Here is a 26,390-nt window from a genome sequence, read left to right as displayed (position 1 = left end):
CCAGGATAAAAAGAACACAAAATATGTTAAAATTTTTTAGTCTAGAAAATTATTTCTGCGGGCTGCAGAGTGGGGCAGCTGGTAGAACTGATGCTTTGCAGCAAGAAGGTCCTGGGTTCGATTCCCGGCCGGATGTCTTTCTGCATGGAGTTTACATGTTCTCCCTGTGCATGTTGGGTTCTTTCTGGGTACTCTTGGTGGTTTAATCATTTAAATGTGGTGAAAGGTATGAGCATGAAAAGATGCTATTAACTTGACGAGAGCTTTGTGGATTAGACTCTCCTGTTTTAGGGACACAAAGTTCAGACAATCTTTTAATGAATGAAGCTGGGAGCGATGAGTGGGACAAAAGATTTCCAGAACTATTTTCCATAAACATCCAAAAACACATAAGAACTCGTCTCTTTGAACATTAGGTCAGGGACTCTTAGCTCTCTGTTGTTTCTAAGTCAGACACATCAGACGTCATCAGTGAATCTCGTTACGTAAGACGAGGTTAATGTGGAGTTAAAGCCAGAAAACGCTGCAGAGTGTGTGGCGGTCCATGGAGGTTTGGACCTCCCTGATGTTACCGATTATAGAGGTGAAGAGCTCTGGAGCCGAGCTGCCAGCCGCCATGAAGGTCGCTCCCGCCACGTCTTCGCTCAGATGGAGGCGCTGAGGGAAAGCAGGACAAAAGGCAGCATTTAGGAAAAAACAGCTGCAACTTCAACTCTTCTGATGAAATCTAACTGGAGCTCAGTCCTGCGGAAACGTGCAGCAGTACGGGGTTTTATGAGTCTGACACTGGAGAAAACCAGGTGGTGAAATGTTAGGATTTCTGCTCTCATGACTGCAACGACCCAATCCAAACTCTCCTGATGCCAGCTAACCCTCCTCGGCCAGGTGGAGGCCCAGAAACACGAAACCAGGAGGTCAGCCACATCCGGTTTTTAAAAATAATATTAACCTCATTCCCTGAACACAGATTTCACCATGTGGTCTCTGACTGATGCACAAAGGAGCTTTACTGCCGATCTTTCTCCCAGATCCATCAATGCTCCAAAAACTCAATAAAAATTCAAACACACGGTTGAATTTACATGTTTATTTGAACGGTTTTTACTCATTTTACATATTTCTGCCTGTATCTGCACATCTCTGCAGTTTTATTGCCACTTATGGAATTAGTCTGCAGGTTTTTTTAAATACCCAAACAAACTTGCACATTTTGAACATTGTTTCTAAAATTCATCCCAGTTGCACAATCTTTTCAGTTCCGTTCAATTCAAAAATACTTTATTAATCTCAAAGGGAAATAAGATTTATTGTAGATGGTGATGTCTGTGGGCAGAAAGGATCTCCTGTAGCAGTCTGTGTTACAGTGAATTTCAAGAAGACTGACTGAAGACATTCTGTTTATCTAGTCTCATGAAGGGGATTATGGGTTTGGTACATTATTTCTAATAAATGCACAGTTTCTGCATTGAAACTTGGCCCTTACTGTAGTTTTATTCTTTATTCAGTTTTTTTTGTTTGCATATCTTTGTTGAAGCTTCTGGCTTTGATTTCTTTACAGTCACTTTGCTGCTGTTGCAAAAAAAAAAAAAATCTGCATTGTGTGAAAATAGAAGGAATTTCTATTCTGTTTCTAACCTATTCTATTACAAATTTGATATTTAGTGTGGAATCATTTTTCACCTTTTATGGGAACGAAAACCCAAAATCATACAAAGTGAAAATCAAAAGAAAAAGGAGATAAATGTATTTGATCTTCTGGTCTCATTGGAGATGTTTTTAATCTTCAAAGAGACCCGGCTGATCAAAAATCTGTCCCTCCTATCCATCTGTCCCTGAAGTTATAAAGGTCTTTCACAGCTCCAGCTGTGTTTTTACTCATTTCTAGAAATCTGTCGAAAACCTGAAAAATGATTTCTCAAGGTTGCCTTAAATCTAAATTCTACATTTCTAATTTAGATTCAGAATCTAAATTCCTTTAGATTTAAGGAAGAAAAATCCTGAGTTTTTCAGTTTGTTTAATAAGTGACAAACTTTCTTCCACATATCGGCGCTGTGTGGCAAAGTGTTGCTGCTTCATACCTCACAGATCTTCTCCATGGAAGGGACGAAGTAGTCATCGCAGACCAGCGCCAGAGCGCAGAACATGTAGACGGTCTGCGAGGAGAGATAAATATTACAGGAAGAAGCGAAGCGTGAGAAGCATGTGAGATGTGATTCATCCACGTGAAGCCGGGTGAGAACTCCCGATGAAGACGAGCTCCATAACAGTCTGTCTGAGGAAACCTCTGAATCAGCTGATGCTTTATAATGGTCATATTTTCCATATTCAGAAACCTTTGCTCTGCGTTTTAGAAGAAGAAACTGAATGTTTCAGTGGAGAAAAACATCTGGATTCCTACTGTTACTGTTTCAGTGAGACTGATGAGTCACTGATCTGATTTCATAGTTAAGAGAAGTTCATCGTTCATGGATCAGTAAAACTGAATGAGCAACATAACTACGATCCCACACAGTTTAAATAAGGAACTCAGCTCTGAGTTTAATGCCCTGCTGGGCAGTGAGAGTCCAGCAGGGGGAGCTATTTATAGACATGATCCTGATTCCCCAAAAAACTGTCAAGAAGCAAAGCAGCAAGAGCTCCGAGACGCCCATATAAGGAAATGACACGAGACTTTATTTATGTCCATCCATCCATCCATCCATCCATCCATCCGTCCATCCTGGACACACTGATAAATGTCACACGATGAGGAAGTACAAATCCTGGGGAATGTTCTAGAGAGACAGGAAATGTGAACAACAGAGGAATCTAAATTTTTACACACATGGCAGTAAGAAGCTTTCACAGGCTGTTCACAGGAGGACTGGCAACATGAGGGAGCGTTGCTAACTGTGTTTAGCTGTGAGTCACGTTAGTGAGAAATGAAGAGTCATCAGGTTTGAAAGCACAGCTGAAGCTCTCAGCACCTGAGTGAGATGTGTGTGAGAGTCAAGCATGTGGGAAAGGAGTAAGGATGTTGCAGCATCCAGGGAAATGGACGTTCAGGTTTATCCTGAACAACAAGCAAATCTTTAACACCAGCCTGTGATTTAGATCAAAGACTTCATGACCAGTCAGAGTCTGACCTTAGTTTGGAGCTTTTGAAGATTTATTTAAATCTTTCTGCTGCTTTTGTGTTTTTTTTCTCTAATATTTGGTCAAATGTCCCTTTAAAAAGTTTCTACTTGACCAAACGCTTTTTTTTGTTATCAACAAAAGTCTGGCATCATCCTGGTCAGATGTTCGCCCAGTTGTTGAAGCTCATTTAAACTGTTTAGTTTCCAGCTGATGATTCAGTTTTTAAGCATAGTTTACATATTTTCAGTGAAGTTCAGGTTAATTGATTATTATGATGATTAATCAGATTTAAGAAAAATTGGTACTCGTCATACAATAGTAGAAATAATAAGCATATGCAAATAGAATGATTCAAACCATTTCTTAAATAATAAAATAAACATCCCATTAACAAACACTTGATCATTTGTAGCAAAGCAGCTAAAAAATACCTGTAACATCAACATGTGAAAAGCTCAGGCCTTTCTGCTGGACTTCACATCGACAGAGTGCAGGGATGATCTGTTGATCATTTTTTCAATTAGCCAATTTAATAATTGGAAAGCAAAAGGCACTCAATAGGAGATTTTTCTTTTACACAATTTGAATCTAAAACCGAGGAGTTTTCAGTAAGATGTAATTATAATTTCATTTTAAATGCGAAATGTTTGTAATATTTTGTAAAGCTTCAGCTTCTGAGAATGTTGTTTCATCAAATTGGCCTTTTTATGTACACACGTTAATGATTCATCAATTAGAGAATTACTTGATTATTTCAATAACCAATTAATGATGATTAATCTGATTATTAGATTCTACCCTAATTCCATTCACTTCCAGCAATGCATCAGTTTCACTAGACTTAACCAAGCCCTCAGGATGATACCACCACCTCCATGCCTGACAGTTGGTTCTTCTCTCTGAAGCCTCTTGTCTGTTTGGCCAAATGTCTCAGAAGCTTCTCTTCAGAGGGCATTCAGCTGGTCTATCTAGGCTGAAAATGTCAGCTGAGTTTAAAGGTGGAGCTTCAGGAGAAAGGATTAACTTCTCCAAAAGTTTCCAGTTTATCAGCATTTCCTGAGTTTTTCCTGAACATCCTCAGCAGTTTCCTTTCACCAGTTTGGGTCAGATGGTAGACGCTCGGACACTAGTCATACCACAATGAATGGCTGCACAGTGAAAACGGCTGAAGGAAACTTTAATGCTCTGAATTTCAGCTGTGAAGAAGGGAGAACTTTACATTTCAGAGATTAGCAGTTCTTTTTTTGTAATTCTAGAAACAAATGGATAGACGTCTTTATTAAAATCTCTTAATAGCAGCTTTAGAAAAATGGAAGCATCTGGATTCAATCCAGTGTTTGAGTCAAAATCCCTAACAAAGACCATATGCTGCAGCAAATGCTACGTTATTCAGGCCACATGAGCTGCGCAGCGATGTGGCATCTGTTCACATTTATGTTATTTTCCATGGCTTTAAATGCCTGCTTGTTTCCATCTTCATCCACTAAATTAGCAGGGATGCAAGCATTCCAGGTGCCGTTTGGTTTTCACTGGAGACGAGCAGCTGCAGGTGGAGAGAAACCCACATCCTGCTTCTGATTGGTCAGAAAGCCGGATTGTTTTTTTATTTTAAGGATCTCGAGTTTAACAGGCAGAGGATTTGCACGGCTACTGTGTGATTAACAGTAATAAAGTGACTCAGTAGGTGCAAGAAGAGCTGCCAACATGGTTTGCAAACTGGAAAAACACGCTGCCAGTAAAAAAAAGACCTTATCATAAAAAGGATCCAAATGAAGTTTAAAACCCATCAACCCTAAAAGGAGAAGATAAAACAAAAAAAAAGATAGGGCCAAGAGTTAAACCTTGAGGAGACTCCACAGGAAAGAGGAGCTTTAAATGCATTTCAAGTTTTCTGCATAAACACAGAAACTTCTGCCTTACAGGTATAAACCATTCTTACTTTTCACGTTCTGCTGACTCCTAATCTTAATATCTGAACCGGCAGAAATTAGGCATAACCCGGAATATGAGTATTTAGATCACCTGTCAACTCAAAAAAAGCAACAGAGTGAAGATGAAGGTCCAAACTGATAACAGATCAAGCTCTAAAAACGAGGAATAAATAAAGGTTAATAAATATGTTCCAGATTAGTAGCAAATCACTTTAAACCGAGTTTTAAAAAAAACACACTGGAATTACAAAGAAAGGACTGAAGGTTTTATGGGGCCTTGAGGCTGTTCAGGCAGTGGAATCTGGGAAAGGGGGCGGAGCTTAACGGACGACTTTAAAAATAAATAATCAGAAATAATTTGAGAACAAACCGAGATCAAACACAAAGAAAAAACGTGTAGCATCAAGTTGTAACTACAGTAACACAACACTCAAAGAACGGAAAATAATGTTTGCAGTTTTACTAAATAAGCTGTAAAATGTATGTTTTCTGGTTAAATTAAAGAAACAGTGTTTTTCTGTTCTCTGGGTTTTAGAGCAAAAATTAAAATAAAATCTTAAAGTAAAATCTATTCTACAAAACACCTCAACCTGCTAAGATGCTTAGCAGTTAAGACTTTGCTTTTAGTATATAAAATGTTTTTCATGACTGTTTTCTATTTATATTCACTTAAGTTTTGATTTCTTTCCTCCTAATGAAAAAAAACTCACTGAATGGAAAACAAAATAGCATTTCTTATGCCATTGGTCTCTGAAAAAGAGACCAATGGATATTCAACCAAACAAAACAAACTGCTAAACGTTTGCTTTTATTGACAAACGGCTTAGTTCATTAATTAATGCCTGCATTTCATATTTCCAGACTTATTAATTAACTCAGTGAAAAGATGTCTGAGAGAATCTTACAGCCTTATTCTTCCATTGATGCCATTTAATCAGGAATCCTCCAGACTTTTACTGCTTTTTCATCAGACATCCACTAATTATTCAGGAATCTTACTATACTATAAAAAACAGCTTGTTTGAGCCTTTATGTTAGTTTTGAGAAGAAAAGATGTTTGTTAGCTCATGCTAATGAAACTGGACTTACACAGAGCACATGCAGAGCCACAGCTCCTTCAGTTCTCTCCTTGTTTGTGAAGAAGTCGGTTGGAAACTCGTGTAGAGCTGGAAGAGATAGAAACCTGCAGTTAGAACAGAAAACGTTTCCCTTGGAAACAGGCTTATTCGTAACGTTTCTCTCCAGAGGAACATGTTTCTGTGTGAAAGAATAATACAGGAAGGAACAACAAAAATCCTGGGAGAAATTAGGAGGGATTTTATTTTATAATAAAAAAAAATAAATGAAGTTATTTGGCTGCAAAAACAAATGTTTGGAACAGGTGAAGATTTTTAATCCTGTTAAATCTGGATTGGAAAATCAGATCATTCCTCAGACTGCATGAGTCCAAAACTGAGGTTTGATACTGAAATGTGGGAAAAAAGGAAGGAAGGAAGGAAGAAGGAATTAAAGAAGGTAAGAATAAAAGAAAGAAAGAAAGAAAGAAAGAAAGAAAGAAAGAAAGAAAGAAAGAAAGAAAGAAAGAAAGAAAGAAAGAAAGAAAGAAAGAAAGAAAGAAAGAAAGAAAGAAAGAAGGAAAGAAAGGAAGAAAGAAAGAAAGAAAGAAAGAAAGAAAGAAAGGAAGGAAGAAAGATGGAAGGAAAGACAGAAAGAAGGAAGGAAGGAAAGTTGGAAAGAAGGAAAGGAAAGATAGATAAAAAGAAGGTAGGATGGAAAAATATCTATTTGTTCAATTTTAGAAGCAGGCATTTTTACTTTTGAATAATATTTCAGTCAAACGTTTAATTTTTGTTCAACACAAAAATAAATGAATAAAAAACTGGCAGGTTCGTCCCCCTCTCTGTTTTCACATAATGGTATGATCCCACATCCTCACATGTGATTGGCCACAAAGCTGTCATGCTACCAATCAAAACAAGGCAGGGCGGAGCCACTGAGAGGGAGAGCTGAGCAGCAAAATGGAGAAAAATGTCCGCTTTCTCTCTCCGTCCTGTTGGCTGTGGCTCGCTGTGCTGATGTGTTCGTAGCCCCTCCCTCGGCGCTGAGCGAGGAGCCGGCTCACTTCAAACACGTGAAACATCTGCGACAGACCCAGCACTAGAAGGAAGGAAGGATGGATGGATGTTTCCATACATTTTAGTTTCTTCTTTCTTACTTGCGTTGATCTGGAAAATAATCTAACTGCAAACATTCCAGCGTTTTACAGGCTGTGAAGGAACACCAGGTTCTTTCTGGAACATTAAAAGCCCATAAGGTGAACGTAATCAACCTTTGATGAGACTGAAAGAAGAAATCTGTTTGTGTGTAGAGAGCTTTTTTTATTTCACCTCCATTTTCATGGACCTTCAGTTCCAACATGAAACAGAAAGAATAGTTTACAACTTTCCCACTGCCTTCTTCTCCCACTCTTCCAACTTTCTGCAGCCCTCCTCGGCTTTATGTTCTGCTGAAGACTTCACAAGCCTGAAACAACCCAGAGCAGCTTGTAAAAAGCCGCAGAGCACACAGTCGTCTAAAGGTGACAGCTGGATGTGTTTAATATTAACTGCTAGGAGCCGGTGTGAGCTCCATCCAGCCCAGATACCAGGCTGGCAAACAAACAAACACATCACAGAGTCAAGAAACAAAATTCAACTCAACACTCAGGAAAAATCCTGTTGAGAAGAAGCTAAATCCCAAAGAGCTCATCATGTCTCCAAAAAGCGTGAAGCCCAGAGTCCCGGCGGAGATCAGCCAGAGTGATGGGGAAGAGCTGCAGATTCCCACCGAACCTTCAAGACATTTTCATACACATCAACACTGACAGGTTCCCCTTCACCGAGTCAGAGGCAACAGTTTATGAGTTCCTACATAAATTCCCTCTGATTTCAGGGAGGGGGCATTTATCGTATCGTTTATCATGATAAAACTCGCATTGTGAGAAGAATTTTTATTTGTCGTTCTCACCATTAATGATGTCCATATCATTGTGATTGCTAGTTTAACTATTTTTTCCACTGTTTGTTCAATGAGTGTATCAGTAAATATCAATAAATCCAAACATATTAACAAATGCAGTTAATATGTACAGTTTAGTGATACAAACCAAACTTCTTCATGGTGACCAAAGTGGAGATTTGAGAAATGTCCTCATTTGTGTTTGCAGATGGTGATTCTTTTGATTCCTCCACTTAGAGTTCCAGTTTTATTGTATATTATTGCCAATTATTGTACCGTTTTTCTACTTTACAACTATGCAATGCTTTTTGTTGTTCTCACATGAAATACGCTGAAGTTAGTGGTTATTATGTGACAAAATGTGCAAAATGTTCAATAGGTATGAAAACTTTTGCAAAGCACAGCGTTCTCTACAATCTCCAGCAACCAGAGCTCACTTTGCAGCAGAATTTGGGTTTTAACTGAACCATTTAATCTCAGATTAGACAGATTTTTTAGGAAATAATATTTATTTCAACATGAGCAGGTCAGAATAGAGCGAGTGTTTCCTGGAGGCAGACGGAGAAAGGCTGCTGGGCCCAGAATGAAAAGGGGGTCGCTCCAACGCTGCAGCCACAGCTGCCAGGACGAACACTTAGTGATGTTAGTCAATGTAGAACAAGCAGAGGCGAGGCCAAGATGTGGTGCATTATGGATGATGTTTGGAGACCGGAGGAAATACACGATGTCTGTGGATTATTCATGGTAGGAGAGAGAGAGAGGGGGAGGGATGAATGGATGGATGAGGCCTTCCAGAGCTAATGATGCTACCAGAACACAGCAGCTCAGCTGATAATATTCCTTCAGTCTTCCTGCTGACATATCAGAGCGTTTGAAGTTTTTTAATCAGTAATTAGTGCAGTTGTGAATGGGGTCACTGGGATGAAGTTTCAGCTGCTGATAATGACTCCTGCTGCCTGAAGCAAACAACTCAGAACTCCCTGAAACAAACTCAAACAAGAGCAGCAAGATTGTTTCCTGTTCTCCAATCGGGTCGGCTTCCTCGTTCCTCGTGACGCACAATCAGCTGCCGTCAATGTATCAATCAGCAATCAGGCATCGGTTCACGGGGGAACGCGTTCCCTGCTGCCAGCATCATCCCAGCCTCATTTAGCAGAGCCGCTGTGAGCCACAGAGGACAAGCGCCGAATCAGGATGCAGCATGGCCTCGTCTCTGTTGGATCACTCCTATTCAGCGTCTCACGTATGCTGCACCTTGGCTTCTGCTTTACGCAAGACTCTACAACAAAACCGTTCCCATCAGATGAGTTCAACAATCTGGCAGAGGTTGCTGAGGTAGCTCAAAGGCTCCCAAAAGAGGCCAGAAGATTTCCCCCCAGACGATGACGGCTCTGGGCTGTTCTGCTTCATGTTGCATGAAGGACCAAGTGCCAGAGCAGGAAGAAGAACTGGACTAGAGATCATGTTCAGATTGCAGACGTATCAAACCTTCCAGCCTCTCAGGAGATTCACAGCTTCAACTTATGCAAGAAAAATAAAGAGGAAGAGCATGACTTTGGTTCAGGGTCATGGCAAAGGGAAGCCAATATTTATTTTAAAGGTTAAACAGCAAACAAACAAAACAAGTTTCTTCATTTTCTCAAAGAAGTTAAACTGAAAGGAAAATTCATGAAAGGAAAATTTAAATCTTATATTCACAAATGGGCCATAAAAATTAAACTGAAGGAGCTGGAGGGTTAGGATATTCATCCCTCCTAATGTTTTCAACCGCTGCCCAGCCCATCATCTCTGCGACGGCTGATGATGTCATCGCTTCTCGGTAAGCAGGACTGTTACGTAACGCCGCCGAGGCTCCGTGTGCTCCGCCGGAGCGGCGAGGGGGAGTGTGTGACGCGTGTGTCAAGGATTGAGAGTGAAAAAAAAAAAGAAAAAGTAAATCCTGCACAACTCCACTCTAAGTTATGACATAACGCTTTTTGATTGTTGCCATGGAGATGGACATGTATCACTGCTGGATTTGGTGTGAGGGGAGAAGGGATGAGTAAGAATGGGGTGTATCTGTGTGTGTGTTTTCCTTCAACATAAAATAAGACAATAACAATAAAAAACAACAGAAAGATGAAGAATGGGATTTAGAAGAACGTGATTAAAATGTATTAATATTCACAAACCAAAAATCAGATGTGAAGGTCTGAGAAACAAAAGCATTGAGAGATTTGTTATTATTTCTAATTTATTTAGGGTCAACACTTGAGTTGATGATTATGTTCATCAACATAATCAAGAATTATTTTATTATTAATCACACTTAAGAGTCTAAAGAATAAAGATGCGGTATTTCTATTCCACAATGACAAAGAAACATTTAATCATTTCATGACAAAGGGAATTGAATATTGTTATCAAAAGTGATTAAGTTGAATGGTGAAGCGTTGGGGAGGGGCACTCTGTGGGCGGAGCTGAGCTGGGGAGGAGCTATGGGTAAATGGGTGGAGCTTTGTGAGGTCAAGCATTTAAATAGTGTTCCTAAATTGGCTGTTTTGCTAGTTCAGGTATTTCATCTTCTCAAACCGCATTTCCCTTTGGATATTAAAAAAAAATTATAAATAGGTGAATTTTCAGCACATATTTTGGTGCACAGAAAAGCCATGAACAAATGGAAGTTGACTCTTTATCACTGGTGGTTCAGGAATGACTCAGAATCCCCTGGGATGGGTTGGAGGAGGTTGATGAGGAGCGGGATGTCTGTGGACCCAGACAAACATTTACAAGCTAGACAGAAAGCAGCCAAATGGTGCCACTGAGTTCTGGCTTATTAACTGTTTGTAAATGTTTCTCCTTCTTGATAAAACCTCGGAGTGATTTAAAGTCAAGCTGACGAGGTTCTGTTTGACAGAATTGTCAGATTCTGATCGTTTCATCCCTGTTTTTGCATTTGTCTCATCACCCTGAGGAGGACCCACATCCGTGCAAACATTTTCCAGCGGCTCTAAAACGCACATGTCTAAATGATGCATAAATATACGCCACAGCTGGCAAGAAAGCTTATTTTATATCCGAAGAGAATACGTTCGCTGAAGCGTGCAGGACAGAAAAAAAGAGAAGAGCAGGACTAATATTGACTTTCCAACAGCTGTGTGCCGAAGCGTCACGCAGCTGTTGGAAAAACAAATTTATCTCCAAACATCCAGCAGTTTGTGTTTATCGGGGAGACCGGTTATTTGCTCTCTCAATCCATTCATCTGGATGAAAATGACAGATTATTCCAACAGCTGCAGAATTTTATGTTTTCCATCCTTCAGCTTGGAGAAAGACAAAAAAGAAAATAGTGATTTAACGTAAATTGAAGAGTCTGGAACGTCTTCTGAAGTTCAGCCATGTTGCTGCCGACCTTTCACCCCTTCCAGAGGAACAGCAGGGCCGGCGTTAACACACAAAGACACAAAGAAATCATTAAAGCATCTTTTGCCACTGCTGGGGGTCTGTTTACAAGTTCCCCCTCGTGCAATTCCCATGCAAATACTGAGCATACATGGACGGCTGGGGGCCTGTTCTGCACATGCTCATTGGGGTGCTGGGTGTGTGACGATGATGTGGGCTGACACGCCATCGTAGTTACCGTGCTGAGTAATGTCTGACATTTAAGGACTCCTGCTTTGTTCCCCCTCAGTCTCCTCTTTGCGGCCCGCGGCGTGCATGCGGCGTGCGCTGATGCAAGGATGCAGCTCCTTTCTGCCCGGCGTGAATGTGACAGATTCCCCTCTGTTTCCTCGGTCGTCACGTGTGTGGAGTCGTAGTTTATGAATGCACAGCTGCAGCAGCAGTGAAGTGAAATGATAAGATGGATGATGATGGATGGTAAAAATACACTGAGCATTACTTTGTGTCCATTTTTACTGAAAGTCCATCTTACTTCTGAACAGAGATCAAATGAAATGACGATGTCCATCCACCATGTTCTGCTTAAAGGGAAGCTAATGTGCTGTTAGCTGAGCTAAGTCTTCGTTTAGCATTTTGAATAATTTTGAAAATGTTTAGCACACTTAACTTTTCCTAAGTTAAGTGTGCTAAACTTAGAGAAAGTTTAGTACTTAGCATTAGCTACAACTAATGTTTATGAGTAGTGCTTTAGGGTTAGCGCATCTCATTTTTTAGTTAGCGGTGTCCAGCATAATAATTATGTTTCCTCAGCAGTTTGTATGAGGCAGTGGTTTGGTTTTCTGAAGCTCATCAGTGGCTTCCTGCACCATGATGCCAGAAAACCTCCGGATGTCTGAAGATGATCATTCAAAACAAGCAACTCCTCAGGGATAAACTTGTAAAGTTATTTGTGTCTTCACAGAAAACAGCAGAGCTCTCTACCTCGGAAAGCATCGGAGCGTGTTTTGTTAGAAGCTGTTTCCGTGGCAACCGCATCCAGCGTCTATGCTGCATTTCTCAACACACAACAACCAGATCAGTCGGTGCTCACGTGGCAGAGTCCGGGCACAACCCCGGCCTCTCGGCGTAACGGCGGTGAATCACCGGTAAACCATGGCAACGCAGGCGCCGCAGCCTGGCTGTGGACAAAGCTCACCTCCGGGTGACTCATCTCTGGACGAAGTGACTGCAGCGTTCACATGAGGCGAGGCAGAGTGGTGATCTAAACTCAGTTAAGTGACAAGACGCATCAATGAAGGCCGTGAGTTTGTGAAACGTGGTGAGTCATCAGAGAGACTATAAATAAATGCTTTGAAAGAAACTGCAGGATCTGGATATGAGCTAAAAGAGAACTTCAGTAATATATGGGCGTTTTTGGCTTTTTTACAGTAACACATTAATCCCACGTTGTAATGACCTCAGCAGGACGCCCGCTCAGCTTTGAAAAGAAAATACTGACACATCTGCAGAGTTGTGTTAAAAGGACGCAGCGCTGCACCTCACGGCCGCTGCTGACGAGGCTCCAGCTCTGATATCACCGTCCACAACAACGATGGGGATTTTCCCTCCAATTTAAACTTTCACTTCCAACAACTTTCACTTCTTAAAAAAAATCTGAGTTTCTTCTTGGACTTTGGCTACTTTGCATGTTGTCAGTGCAGGCTTTGAACCTGACCATGACCAAATATTCTGCAGTTTGTGCTTGAAATAAATAAGGAAAGGAGACAGTCCTACTCTGAAACGCCTGACACAGAACCTGAGAGACGACATCCTGCTGCTGATCAGCTCCTGTACTTTTTACTGCAAAGTGGAAGGAAAATTTACCAATTAAACATTTTCATTTAGTCACACTGAGTGAATAAATACTTCTGCTGAGACACCTTTAGGTTAAAGACAAAGATATCTGCTAGAAATGTAGACGTTATTATTTATTATGATCTTATCATTATAAAATTCAATATTTTTCCAGTTGATCTGTATGCGTCTGTGGGCAATTTGTGTTAGCAACGTACTGTATGCTGTTCAAGCAAGCAGCACTCAACAGAAAAGATTGAAAATGTTTAAATATTTGGACACTGCAGGATGAGCGAAGTATAATAACAGCAGTTATGTTCATATTGCACTTATGAACTTTTCAGCTTATGGTTCTATTCATGGTGCATTTTCATCATAATCCTCTGAAAATGCACCAGACCAAAGAGTGAAAGAGTAAAACAATTTATTAAACCATCTTCGAAAAGCCTGGGGAAATATTATAAAAACATTTTAATTATTATAGCATACTGCATGAAAGGAATGTATAAATAAACACATAATAAGATTAAAAATGCAGAACTGCACATCATCGAGATGAATAACTTCACATGTAATGAGCTTCTGCATACCTAAGGTGTTTTTACTTGCTTATTTTATTTATATGACCAATTATGCAAATTTAAATAACTTTATTGCAGCGAATAGCGACTTTCCTTACTGAGTAGATGGCAGCAGATATCTCAGTTGAGCCCATTTGACGAATGTCTGCATCCAGTGAAACAGCCACTGAATATACCTGCTGCTTTATAATATCGATGACCAGCTGAGATCATAACGCTTCCCAACACATTTGGCTTTATTCCCAGTTTAAATTAGTGACTGTACTGGAGTTCCTGCAGCTTGGAGGGACTCTACAGTAAAATGCTGCATTTTAAAGGTAAAAACAAAATACTCATGGGACCACATTGGTTTTGCTGCTAGAATTCATCTGTTTACAAAAACAGCATCAAAACCAGTTAGTCAGGCAGTTAATGACATTTTGGAACCATTACTAACAACATTGTGATTTAAAGGTTAAAATTGTTTGAAATGTAGAGAGTCAGTCTGGATGGAGCTTGTTCATGTCAGCACTGCTGTAAGTAGTTCATAAACATGGAGGCTCACAGAAACACTGTGTGTGGAAGCCTGCATGTCCTCTGAAGCTCCTGGGACTGCAGCAGTAACAGGACGACGCCCGCTGAACTCAGGAAAGTCTCGGCATCGCTCGCAGTCGCAGCAGCGGGAAAAATCTCTAAAGGCATGTTGAGTCTCTTCTGCTCCTGGTAAACAACCAGAGCTCCATAATTCAGAGGGCAAAACCTCCTGTGTTGTGTTTTGCTGCTACCTTGGTGCTTCCGTTAAATTTTTGAATTGCTGTGCAGTGATGAGATGAATGTTAAATCAGTGCAAAGAAATTTATGGGTTTAAAATATTTCTTTCAGTCAGCAAGGTCAGAATGTTGGCAGAAGTGAAGCTGGGAAGGAGCTGAGCTGAAATCACAACGTTAGTCTAATTAGATGATCATCACTTTGAATTAAAATGGTCCGATTTTCTACTGAACTATAATCTTTGAGCTTAAGTATGACAATTATTATTATTAATGAATAGTAATAGTAATAGTAATGCATTTTATTTAAAATGGCCTTTCACTGTAAGGTAAAAAGAAACAAACAATGTATACCAAAAGTAACAACTGAAACAGTAGTGCAATAAAAGAGAGCTAAGAAAAATATGCTAATGTAAGAAGATGTTCTAAGACCACATTTAAGATAATTATAACATTGTCATTATTTAATATCACAAATAAATATGCCATGCTTTGCAGATCTACATTTTAATAATGTAGAATTATTTTCTTTAGTGCATGAACAAATGAGTTAAAAGTACAGATGGTACAGTGATTTTAATGTAGCTCTCCTGTTAGCCGATTAGCACAAATGTTTCCACTATTGGTCATAGCAATAAAATAAGAACATATTTTTGGTTTTAACAAGATATAAATCTCGATAGAACCATAAACTTTCTTATTTAGCGAATTTTGTATCTCGCTATAGAAATACCATTTTTTGCTTTAGTAACATTCTGCTGATGAATTATTAATTTTCTATCTCTGGCAGTTAAACGCTTCCATAATGACTCACTAGAATATCAGCGCAAAATATGTATCTCTGAAGTTTATTATTCTCAAGTGTCACTGTTGTTTTTCTTGTTCTGCTGATGATTTGATCAATGATTCTGAAAATAGCAAACTTTGTCTTCTTCCCATAGTAACAGCTTCCACACTGAGGGGTGTTATGTTGCGTTCAGCTAAGGTGTGTTCCCTGGTTAACAGCTTCAGTTATCACTGCTAGAAACTGGAGATCAGGCCTGAAATCTGGATGTAATGATGGACCTGAACCTTCAAAATGCATAAAGACGACTACAAAGTCAGCCTTCTATCACTTGAAGAACATTTCCAGGATTAAAGGACTAATGTCCCAACAAGATCTAGAGAAACTCATCCATGCGTTTGTCTTTAGAGCGTCAACAAGTCATAGCAACGGCCTTTTGTGGAGGATTACGTATCTGATTTAGTTCCACATATAGAAGTAGCGCGCATCAGGTTTTTTAGGGTGAAAAGATCTGAATCAGGACGTTCAGTCTGCCGTGAAAAAGTCAGATTTGAGTCGCATTACTAATCATAACTTCACTGATTCCTCTGTGTGTCTCTGAAGGAACATTTTTCCACATAAATTTAACATATTTGCCAACAGAAACCTTTAAAACGTGTTATCAGTGTACCACAGAGATATTTTTTTAAAAACTAAGCATGTTAAAGGCAAAACCGTTGGTCATGCCTGCCTGTACATCCCTGAGCGAAAAACCGGAGGAAAATGAAAAGAAAAGCAGTGAGAAACAAACAAAATGTCACCATGGATTAATGTTGTACAGCCACTAAAACAAGCCCAGAACCAGCAGGAGCTGATGTAGAGGGAAGGTTCTGACTCGGCTCGGCTAATTGCAGTGATGGATTGGTCCAGGTCCCCTGAGCTCCAAGCTCCTGATCCTGCAATAACAAAACAGGATGACTTTGCCAAGCTGCACGTTTGGCAGTTATGAAAGAACTTTGCCATCATCAGTAGCAGCAGCCCAGTGATGTCACTGCAACACCAAAGCACCGATTCCTCAGAGGAAGCCGGTCCGGGCCGCTCTGTGGGTCAGCTTAAGATTTGATTGATGACGGGCTGAGGGTGAGACCCCTTCCGTCTTCTGATTAATTCATCAAACACTCGCTCGCTGCAGACACGTGAGGAAGAGCCTGGAGGAATCCCACGTGAAGCGAGGCGAGCACGCCGACGCGCTCTGCGACTCGCTGCAGAACCCGGCAGCTCCCTCGCATTAATCAATACTGCTCCAAAACTTTCAGCCAAAAACCTCAGGCGCTCCAACACACACCGCATTCCTCACAGGGAAGCCCCGATTAAGTCACTGCAGCTCGCTTTTAATAACAGAGGAGGAAAACACCCCTGGAGAGAGCAGTCACATGGAAGGAGGGCCGCCGAAGCACAGGCAGGTTCACCGCTGAGCATTTAGATGGGATTTCTACCACGGCTTGTTAAAGACAGGAAAGATAGGAATACATTTCTGTCAAAAACTGAAATGTTTTGGGATTAATCTCAGAAAATGTTTGACATTTGGAAATGTTTTGAGTTTCAAAGGTGAAAATATTTTGACTTTTGTGACTCAGAAATTTCTAAGTTTTGTTCTTAAAAATGAAATTAATCTCAAAATATCTGAGTTTTTCTAGCAGATTTTTTACTTTTTAAACTCAGAAATTTCCGTGTTTTTTTTATTTCTAAGATTAATATCAAAATTTGTTTTTTTCTAGTAAAAATATGGCTCAGAAATTTCCTTTTTTTTCAAATGAGATTTTGTGGCAGAAATTTACAACTTTTTTTCTATCTACAATGGTCAGATATTGCAGAATAAAACTCTGCAGTACTATTTACTGCAGATGGGACCTACAGTTTATTGTAATATTTCGATAAAGAAACATTACCCTTCTGAGACAAATCTGGGCTCAGAAGTGCTAAAATTAACAACTTTTACAACATTAAACAAAAGCTCATAAATATCACTTCATTAGCAGAAAACGGCAACTCCCAGAACAAATTCCCAGAAACAACTGTTCTTTTTTCCATCTTCACTGATAAATGATGCGGTGATGAAGAGGAGAAGACAATAAACAAGAGCCTGAAATCAACAGAAGCAGCGGGGATCTCATGATCAAACTCATGGAGGCGTTTTGGAGAGGAGAAAAATTAGCAAACGAGAAGCTCTTCCTTCCCCTCTGCTTCCCAGCTCTTGATCAGCAGGTTTCTAATTTCAGGCGACAATCAGCTGGAGGTGAAGAGTTCGCATCATCAACTAGCACTCTCAGGAAATACATATGAAGCATGCCACATGATCAGATGTATGATTGCACAATCACTTTATTAGTAATGAATAAAAACAAGATCAGTAGTCGGCCTGCAGTGGATGATGAGATAAAAACAGTAAAGTACAGCGCACCCCGGGATTCAAATATTTCAGTTTAAAAATACTTTTTTGATTTGAAAGGTGAATTAAAAAAATTATTTGTGGGTGTTTAGGACCACAACCACTCGTTAATTGCTAAAATACTTGAAATTCTGTCTAAAAATATCCATTTTAATAGTTCAAACACCAAAAATACTTTAAAAAACATGAATTCACCCAGTGGAAACTGTTGTGGAGCTAACAGAAGCTAACATCTTTGGGGTTCAGCCAATCAGAACCAAGGAAACCAAATTCTCTTAATTCTTTTAATTAATTTAGATTTACTCTAGGACAAAAAATATGTCAATAGGCAAATTTTCTGTGAGTAATTTATATAATAATGTTGGACTGAAACGATTGATCATGATTAATCAACTATTGAAATAATTGTCATCTACTTTGGTCATCAATTCATTCTTAACTGGAGATTCAAATGGAACATTTATTTAAAAAACACACTCAGATCAGCAATTGTATAAAAGAAGTTAAGATGAAAAAGGCCACTCCTAGCTACTTCTGTGGGATTTTTGATGGAAACTAGAAGTCAGGTGACACTAATCAGGAGTATTGATCAAGTGTGAGTCTCTATAGAAACAGGACTTCTGTCTTTTTGCAGCTTTAGCAGCAATTGCTGTCCATCAATCTGTGAAGGGTTTCTGGCTGCTTGCAAATAATTTGAAATCCATCCATCATTCTGCTGAGACAACGGTTACTAACTAGAGGACGACGTTTAAGACAGCTCCCAGTCTTCCCAGTAGAGGACATTCCATCAAATAAACCAGCTTTGTCGACAATAAGATGCTTGTTTTACCCTTCTTCTCATTCAATCATGGGTTTTTAAATATCTCCTTAACTTTCTCTTAATTATCAGGTGAAGGATGACAATTACCCCCAAACAGGTGTTTCTCCGTCTCAAGAGGATGGACCACCAAAGCAGGACAGGACTCTGAGCAAATGGAGGTTATTGAGCAGGAGCGGCGCTGTCCTCAGGAGGGAAGCGCGGGTTAAAGCCGCCGGGTTGGGCCGCTTTAAATTTAGCAGCAAGAGGAGGAAAAGAGCAGCTCCTGCGTCATCAGCAAGGGAGAAGAGTAAGGTGAACTTTGACCCTCGCTCCGTTTATAGATGGAGGCAGGTAACCTTGGAAAGTGAGACGGGAGATTGATGATTTTGCGACACAAACTCTTGAGAGAGGTGACCGATCCTCTCCTTCATTTAAGTATTTCAAAGTTCACACATCAAAAACCTGTTTTAGTTTTACAAAAGTATTCACAACGCTAAAACTTTTTATTTTTCATTTTGTCCCAGCCTGAAACTTTTATGTGAATCTGCAGCACAGTTAGCAGAGCTTCACTGAAACCAGCAGACTGAGCTGGATGAAGAGGAGTACATTTTTTGTCTCTAAATAGTTACTCAAGTCAATATAACTTAGTAAATGTAACTAGTTCCTGCTCAACTCTGTTAACAACCAACAGAGCGCATAGTTCGTATTTATTCACAACCAATCAGATCAATCAGAAGAGTTACCGCCCACTAAAGCAAGCAAAATATTCCAGCGAGAGCGTCAGTTTTATAAAAGGAAATGCCAGCGGTCAGAGCTTTGTGCTCACGCAGTAAATACATTTGCATCACATTAAACAGATGGTTTCAATGAAAGTACATTCATGTGTTAGAACAGTCTAGTCAAAGTCTGAATGTAGGTTCACTTGAGAATCTGGAGGAAGAATTAAAAAATGATGTGCACATACGCTCCGCATCCAATCTGGATGAGCTAACGGTGTTAGCCAAAGTACTGATGGGTAGAAATGTTGACATCCAGATGTGTAATGATGCCAGAGACACATTCTGTAGGTTATGTCTACATGCTAGTCGCTCTACATGATAGTGATTAGCTATCATGCTAATGTTAGCCTTAGAGCTAAACTAAGCATTTTATTTAATTTTTGAACTATTAACTGAGGCTAGCATATTGAATGGAGCGAGTTAATGTAAGTCAGTGATTACCCACATGCTATTAACTACATCTTAGCTAACTTTGGGATTGTTATTCATTTTGGGTATCAGAATGCCTGATTCAGATCTGACACTTTGGCAAATCCTGTTTAAATGTCTTCAACCATTAATTATTTTTATCCCTCCACTTCAGAACCATACACTGCTTTGATTTTCCTGAACACCTGAAATCCTATGGCAACACATCAAAGTTGGATGATACTTCGCTGTAGCGCCAGCATCAGTGTGGAAACATGAAGGGAGGAACAAGGTGAGATGGAGACAGTCAGTAGAAGGTGAGAATAATCCCAGTGAAGTGCTGGGGACTGTGAAAAACCAGCAGCATGAACGTCACCGCCTGCTGGAAATCATATGACCGTCCAAACTAGGTTAGTCTACATTAGGGGAACCGAAGACGAGAGAAACAGGGAGAATGATTTGTTTCCCATTTTTCACTTTTCTTATTTTAGCCTCCTCTCTCTATTCTGGAGCAAAGGAAAGCAGAGAACACTTGTGTCCTCTTTCTTTCATCCTGCCTTACCTGGAGCGGTGCAGTTCTTCGGCTCTTCATCAATCTCCTCTTCCTCCAGGCTGCTGTTGGACGTCTCCTGCAGCAGCTTCCGTCCAACGCGCCTCTCCTGGCCCTCAGCCGAGGCGGGAAAATCTGGAGGAAGACATTTTTAAACATTTAATTTCACATAAAGTTTAGAACGCTTTGAGTTGAAAGCCTGAATGCACATCCTCAGGTGGGACATTTTGTATGATTTTTAACTGCAGGAGAGAGAAGGAGAGAGGATGGCAGTGCAGAGACTCGCCTGCAGTAATGCAGCAAGTTCTGGTCATCAGATATAGATCAGAACTTCTGGACCAGAACTTCGGTGGTATTCCTGTGTCTGCTCTGGCTTCTTCTTGCTAAAACCAAGTATCAGCATAATAAACATAGGAATCGCTACAGAAAGGGAAGCTGGAGGTTTCCTTCTGGATGAACTTCTTCATTACCATTTTTTCTGTGCAGGTGTTTAAATCCTGTTTCAAGAATCTAATACAGTGGATTTAAAGGCCAGTCATTCATAATATTAGACCGGTTTTCATGATATCTAACATTTGTTTGATGAAATGTTAAGAATAACAAAATCTGAAGAAATGTGTTGAAGGAAAATTACTACTTTCCACAGCACTTTGCTTTCCTCCCCAGCAGACAGATGTTGTGATCAGGAGTTCTTTGGGCTCCTGGAGATTTTTTAGAGGGTTTCTTGGCCTTTCTGGACTTTTTCTCTCATTATTAGTCAGAACTGTTGATCAAAACTCATTTCAGAGATGCTCTGATTGATTGAGAGGAAAATATGATGGATGCCTTGAGGCTTCTGTGTCTGTGTGGGAAGTGAGTTGCTGGAATACTTCGGGTTTATCTGACCTGCTAATTCACTCACTAAACGGGGAAATTCATGATTTTCCAAAACAAAATCCTCCTGGGAGGGGAGTGGAGCAACAGCACAGCCCACAAAGTGCGGCTCCCACTGTGGCTACATCTGCACATTCTTCCAGAAAGCAGCAGCTCCACAGAATTCGTTTCATCCTTCATGAGCCCGGCAGGAGCGCGCTGCCCTTTTCCACCCTGCCAACCACAGACCCAACCCAAAACAGGGATTCAGCCGGAGTGAAGGAGCCGCTCAACAAGCCTGGGGGGACGAGTGAACTCCTCACCTATCTTCACCTCCGCCGCAGCAAACGCAGCAGAGGCCACCGCTCAGCTGCTCCGCCCTCCTCCTATCTGTCCCGACCTTCTGCACGGAGCGCAAGGAGGAGTGGGAATGATTAGAGTGGTTTGGCGAGGAGTGCTGTACTCCCGCATAACTTTATTATTTGCATCATAAATATTAAACTTATATTCCTATAAGCTGGTTAACAAAGCGCATCGGGTTTGTTGGAAATGTGTGCAGAGCTGATACGCTTAGAGTCACAGCCAGGGGAGCCAGACGTGACATAAATGCTACATTTTTGTGCTTCTCCGTGTTACTGAAGGACAATTTAAACAATTCCTCAAGTTTTAAACTAATTTATCAGGAAATGTAAGGAATTTATTGGAAGAGTCCATGTTACCAGCGCTGATGCTACTTCATAACTTCTGCAGTTTACTCTGACCAGCTGGATATGGACTCCTGGACCAAACCCTTTCTGATGATGAAACATTCCCAACATCTTCGCTCTTGGAGTGTTTTTAGCTTCTTTTTCTCCTCCTGCTCTTTGGGTCCAGGCCTGAGCTTCTCTGTCGGGTTAAAGCGGAGATGGACCAATCAATTCACCAGAGATCAGTTTTTCCTCAGTCTTTGATGACGCCATCAAAAACAATCCTGCTCTAATCTATTTTTCCTGTCAGTTTTTAAAATCATTTAATTTTTACTCAGTTTAATATTCAACAAGCTGAACAAAGAATCCACATGGTGCCATCACACATCAAGCTGATGAATCCATGTAACTTTTTCTCAATGGTGACAGCAACTACTGACCGTGGCCCCAACAATATAAACTGTGAAATGAAACAATTAAACTTAAATTATGAACGGTTCACCTTCTGCAGCCTGAACACAACTTCCTCCTGAAGTTGTGTTCCTCCTGACCCACATGGACCCGAGTCTCAGAGCTTTGCTCTGGAGTCTGTGCTCTGCTGCATCTGGTTCGACGATTAAATGGGAATAATCCTGGAATTCCTTCATTTTTTCTTTAAAACTGCCATCTCTTCCATAATTAAACCTGCAGCATGTTTTTCACTTTCTCAGTCTTTAAAAAAGTTTGAGAAGCAGCATTCACCTTTTCTGCACCACAAGTCTGGCACAAACTGCCAGAAAACTGCAAAGATGCTGAAAAACGGAGACCCTTTAAATCAAGACTAAAACTCTACCACCTTTGATGCAACTGGAACATTAATCAATATATTGCATATTTGCTTGATGACTTTGAAATGTTTGCTGCTTATTTCACAGGTGGTTTTCATTCTGTGAAGCACTTTGAACTCCTTTGTTGATGAAATGTGATACGCAAATAAACTCGGCTCATTCAAAATCAGAACCAACTCTTCAAATCTCATGGAAAGTCCAGAAAACCTGGTCTCCAGAGTTTTCTGACCACAGGTCTAAAACCTCAGTGTTCTTTGGTTGATTTAGTTCATTGTGAAAAACACACAGATCAACACCAAACTCCTGGATGTTTGAGAAAAGTTGGATGAGAAGTAACGTCACACAAACAAGACGATCCAGGAGTTCACAAGAACATCTTAGACATCCTGAAACCTTCTGCTCTGCAGCTGAACATCTCAACTTTAAATTCTTAATAATCCAGAAATCAACAACAAAAACAAGCCAATAAAGCTCTTTGCAATAATTTCATATTAATGCGATCGGCCTGCATTGCAATCCAATAATAATGAGTCACTGCAGAAACTTGTGGCCGTAAAGCTGGACTCACTGATGAAGCATAAATCACAACTATTCTGCTGTCCCAACCATAAAAATGTTAAAATCATCTGACGCGATTCGCCGCCGACTCACATCCAGTTTGGAGTTTGGAGGAAAACTGAGAGACGATGGAGACAATCTGGACAACAAGGCGTCGTTAACTTCAGCTGTGTGTGATCTGTTTGCAGGAACCAATCAGGCTGCAGAGTGTGTTCGTCTGGCCTGATTTCACAGCTCTGCAGGTAAAACACCTGAATAAAACAAACACCAATACAGAAAACTGTGCAGAAAACTAAGTTCTGTACAGAGAATGAACTTAATATCTGGACTGGGCTGCTTTTGCGTGAATTAATGCGTCCATCCAGTGTGACACGGAGGAGCCCAGCGTGTCGCTCTGCTGAGGCAGGCAGGTGATGTAACACCGACTTCCTGTCGGGTTCAGGTGAGTTTGCAGTGATTGGTTGGTCATAAAAGCAGGTACGGTCCATTTGGCATGCGGACCCGTTACAAGTCCTGCTGGAAAATAAAATTAGCATCTCCATAAAGTCTGCCAGCAAAGGGAAGCTTTAAATGCTGTAAAATGTCCTGGCTGACTGTGGACTTCAGAAAACCCAGTGGACCAGAACCAGCAGATCATCACTGACTGAAACTTCTCCTCAGACTCTGGGACCCTGACTTACAAACAAAATACAAACTTCACTTTCATCTGAAAAGAGAACTTCAAACCAGTTCTGGTTCTCCTTAGCTAAGATGCTTCTAACATTGTCTCTGGTCCATTAGTGGCTCAACTCAAGGACTTTGGTGGGTCTAGTCCAGGGGTCTCAAACTCCAGTCCTGAAGGGCTGCAGTCCTGCAGCTTTTAGATGTGCCTCTGCTGCAGCACCTGAATAGAATAATGAGGTCATTAAGGTTCTGGAGAATTGATCTACACAAGGAGGAGGTCATTAATCCATTTCATTCCAGTGTTTTGTACCTGTGGCACATCTAAAAACTGTAGGTCTGCGGCCCTCGAGGACTGGAGTTTGAGACCCCTGGTCTAGTCCAAGTCGCTGACTTGTCTGTGAGGTCTGACCTCAAGCACTGACTCCAGTCCATCTCTGGTAAATCTCCCTCAAACTCTTAAAAACATATTTGCTTTACTATCCATTCTACTCTCTGATTATCCATCATGATTGTGCATCTCCACAGTTTTTCCTTCCACTAAACTTTCCATACATGTGCTTGGATAAGCCCTTCTGTGACTAATTTGGTTCTTCTTGTGACCACCTCTCCCTGTGCAGGGTGTTACTGACCTGTCTTGACTGAGTAGAATACATGTGTCAAACTCAAGGTTTGGGGGCCAAATCTGGCCCGCCATGTGACTCTAAAGGGCCACATAAATACAACCTTCAAGGTAAACAGCTGTGGCTGTTTAGCTTGAAGCTGATTTTTTTCTGTATAGGGCCAAATTACATCAACGAGAAAAGATTTTCAAAATTATTAAATATTACGATGTTTTCACTGAATGCAGAGTGCGCCATTATTCATATTTTTCACTTTGTTGGCAGGTTTTTTCAGTATTTTCTGCCACAATTGGCTCTTTGAGGATATTTATCATCTTGATATGGCTCAAAATGAAAACGAGTTGAGTTTGACGTCCCTGCTGTAAAACATACAGTTTCTATGTTAAAGGGATTTTTTTTTTAACCAGTAACCCAAACCAAAAATTCTAGTTTGGGTTTTATTAGCTCTATGCTCTAATCATTTAAATGAACTGAAATAAACGCTTTTTTCATTTGTTTATCTCTGTTTTGCATTTTTATTTTTAGATGATTCATTTCATCATGTTTCTCAGCTGTTTCTTATCGGAGATCCATGAAGTTTGTTCTCGTTTTAAAAATACAGATAGAAAATAAATGATTCAGGGTTTGAACATGAAGGGGAAGAGATGCTGAAAGGACACAGTGTAATAATCAATCTTCAGTTCTCACCTGGATCTTCCCTAAAGTATGACAAGCCCTTCGCTGCCAGCAGGAATCCTCCGAACAAGCAGATCTGGATCAAAACCAGCTCCTTTCGCCTTTTCCGTCTCGCCTTCATCCTCCTCCGGTTCGGCGTCGCTCCATCCCGGCGCCGGATACCCGGCGGAGACATCTCCTGTTCGGCTGCCTCATCCATACGAATCTCCCCCACCCCTTCCTCCTGCCGCCTGAAGCCGCCACAGAACCAGAGCAGGGATGAAGCAGGAGCTCCGGTAATCCCAGGGAAGCAGCTTTCTGCCCCCCGAAGTGAAGGAGAGGGGGGTAAAAAGTTGGGCAGTGATACCGGGGAGGTTCTGTGAGGCAAAGCGGGCCGAACCGAACTGAGCTCCTGTTTCAGAGAGCCGGGTTGTCTCCTAATGTCATGTTAGAATCTGGTTTCCGAGGCGGGGAGGCTGCGGGCGGCTGCGGGAGCGCTCCATGGATGCGTGTCTGCTGCTGAGAAACAGAGAGGGAGAGCGAGGTGCGGGGAGCGCGCACTCTCACAGGCACGCAATAATCTGGAGGCTGAGCACTGCTGCGAATAAATAAAGAAACAAAGAAACAATAAATCTCACAGGCCGGCCGCTGTCTGTCTCTCTCAACCTTCAGCACCTTTACATGTGTTTTAGGTTTTCTTTCCAGAGGCGTTCCTAGGATTCACTGGGGCCCAACCCAGAAATGAACTCACTCACATTAAAACCAGTTAGAAGCACTGAAGGAATGTTCTAACACATGTAATTCGATACACATGCAGACCAATGATGGGCATGTAAATAATTTGATTTACAATGTTACAAGCATTAACAAAGGTCATTATCCTGTTCATTTACTTAGCAGCAATTAACAACAAAAGCCATTTTTCTAAGATGACCCAGAAGGGATGACAAAATGCAAAAACCACAAAACAAAAGAAGTTATGCTAAAATTAATGTGCCACTAAAACACAACTTTGTCATGAGATGGTGTGGTGAATGGTGGTGAGGCAGACGCAGCAGACCCAGGATAAGATGATTATGGTGATTTATTGGTGAAAATAAATTCCAAAGTCCACAAAACCTGGCAGCACAGTCGAGCGGCAGGCTAGGGCTCAGCACTGGTAGCAACAGGCTACATGGACAAGACACATTGACAA

At 40.8% G+C, this 26,390-nt stretch overlaps 1 protein-coding gene across 1 annotated transcript in view; it reads right to left on the bottom strand.

Moving 5' to 3' along the window:
* Positions 1–26,189, bottom strand: part of LOC102219454 (sodium/potassium/calcium exchanger 3-like) — a 39,067-nt gene extending 12,878 nt beyond the window's left edge. Inside the window, exons 1-5 of the mRNA XM_023334705.1 lie at positions 25,229–26,189; positions 20,348–20,470; positions 6,139–6,215; positions 2,080–2,154; positions 573–657 (exon numbers count right to left, since the gene is read on the bottom strand). Of these exons, the coding sequence (XP_023190473.1) occupies positions 573–657; positions 2,080–2,154; positions 6,139–6,215; positions 20,348–20,470; positions 25,229–25,415 (547 nt within the window). The 5' untranslated portion in view covers positions 25,416–26,189. The remainder of the gene's footprint in view (positions 1–572; positions 658–2,079; positions 2,155–6,138; positions 6,216–20,347; positions 20,471–25,228) is intronic.
* Positions 26,190–26,390: the final 201 nt, after the last annotated feature.

Source organism: Xiphophorus maculatus, chromosome 5 (genome assembly GCF_002775205.1).
Source record: "Xiphophorus maculatus strain JP 163 A chromosome 5, X_maculatus-5.0-male, whole genome shotgun sequence".
Lineage (NCBI taxonomy): Eukaryota > Metazoa > Chordata > Actinopteri > Cyprinodontiformes > Poeciliidae > Xiphophorus > Xiphophorus maculatus.
Note: the sequence above shows the minus strand (reverse complement) of the source record. Positions and strands in the feature narration are given on the sequence as shown.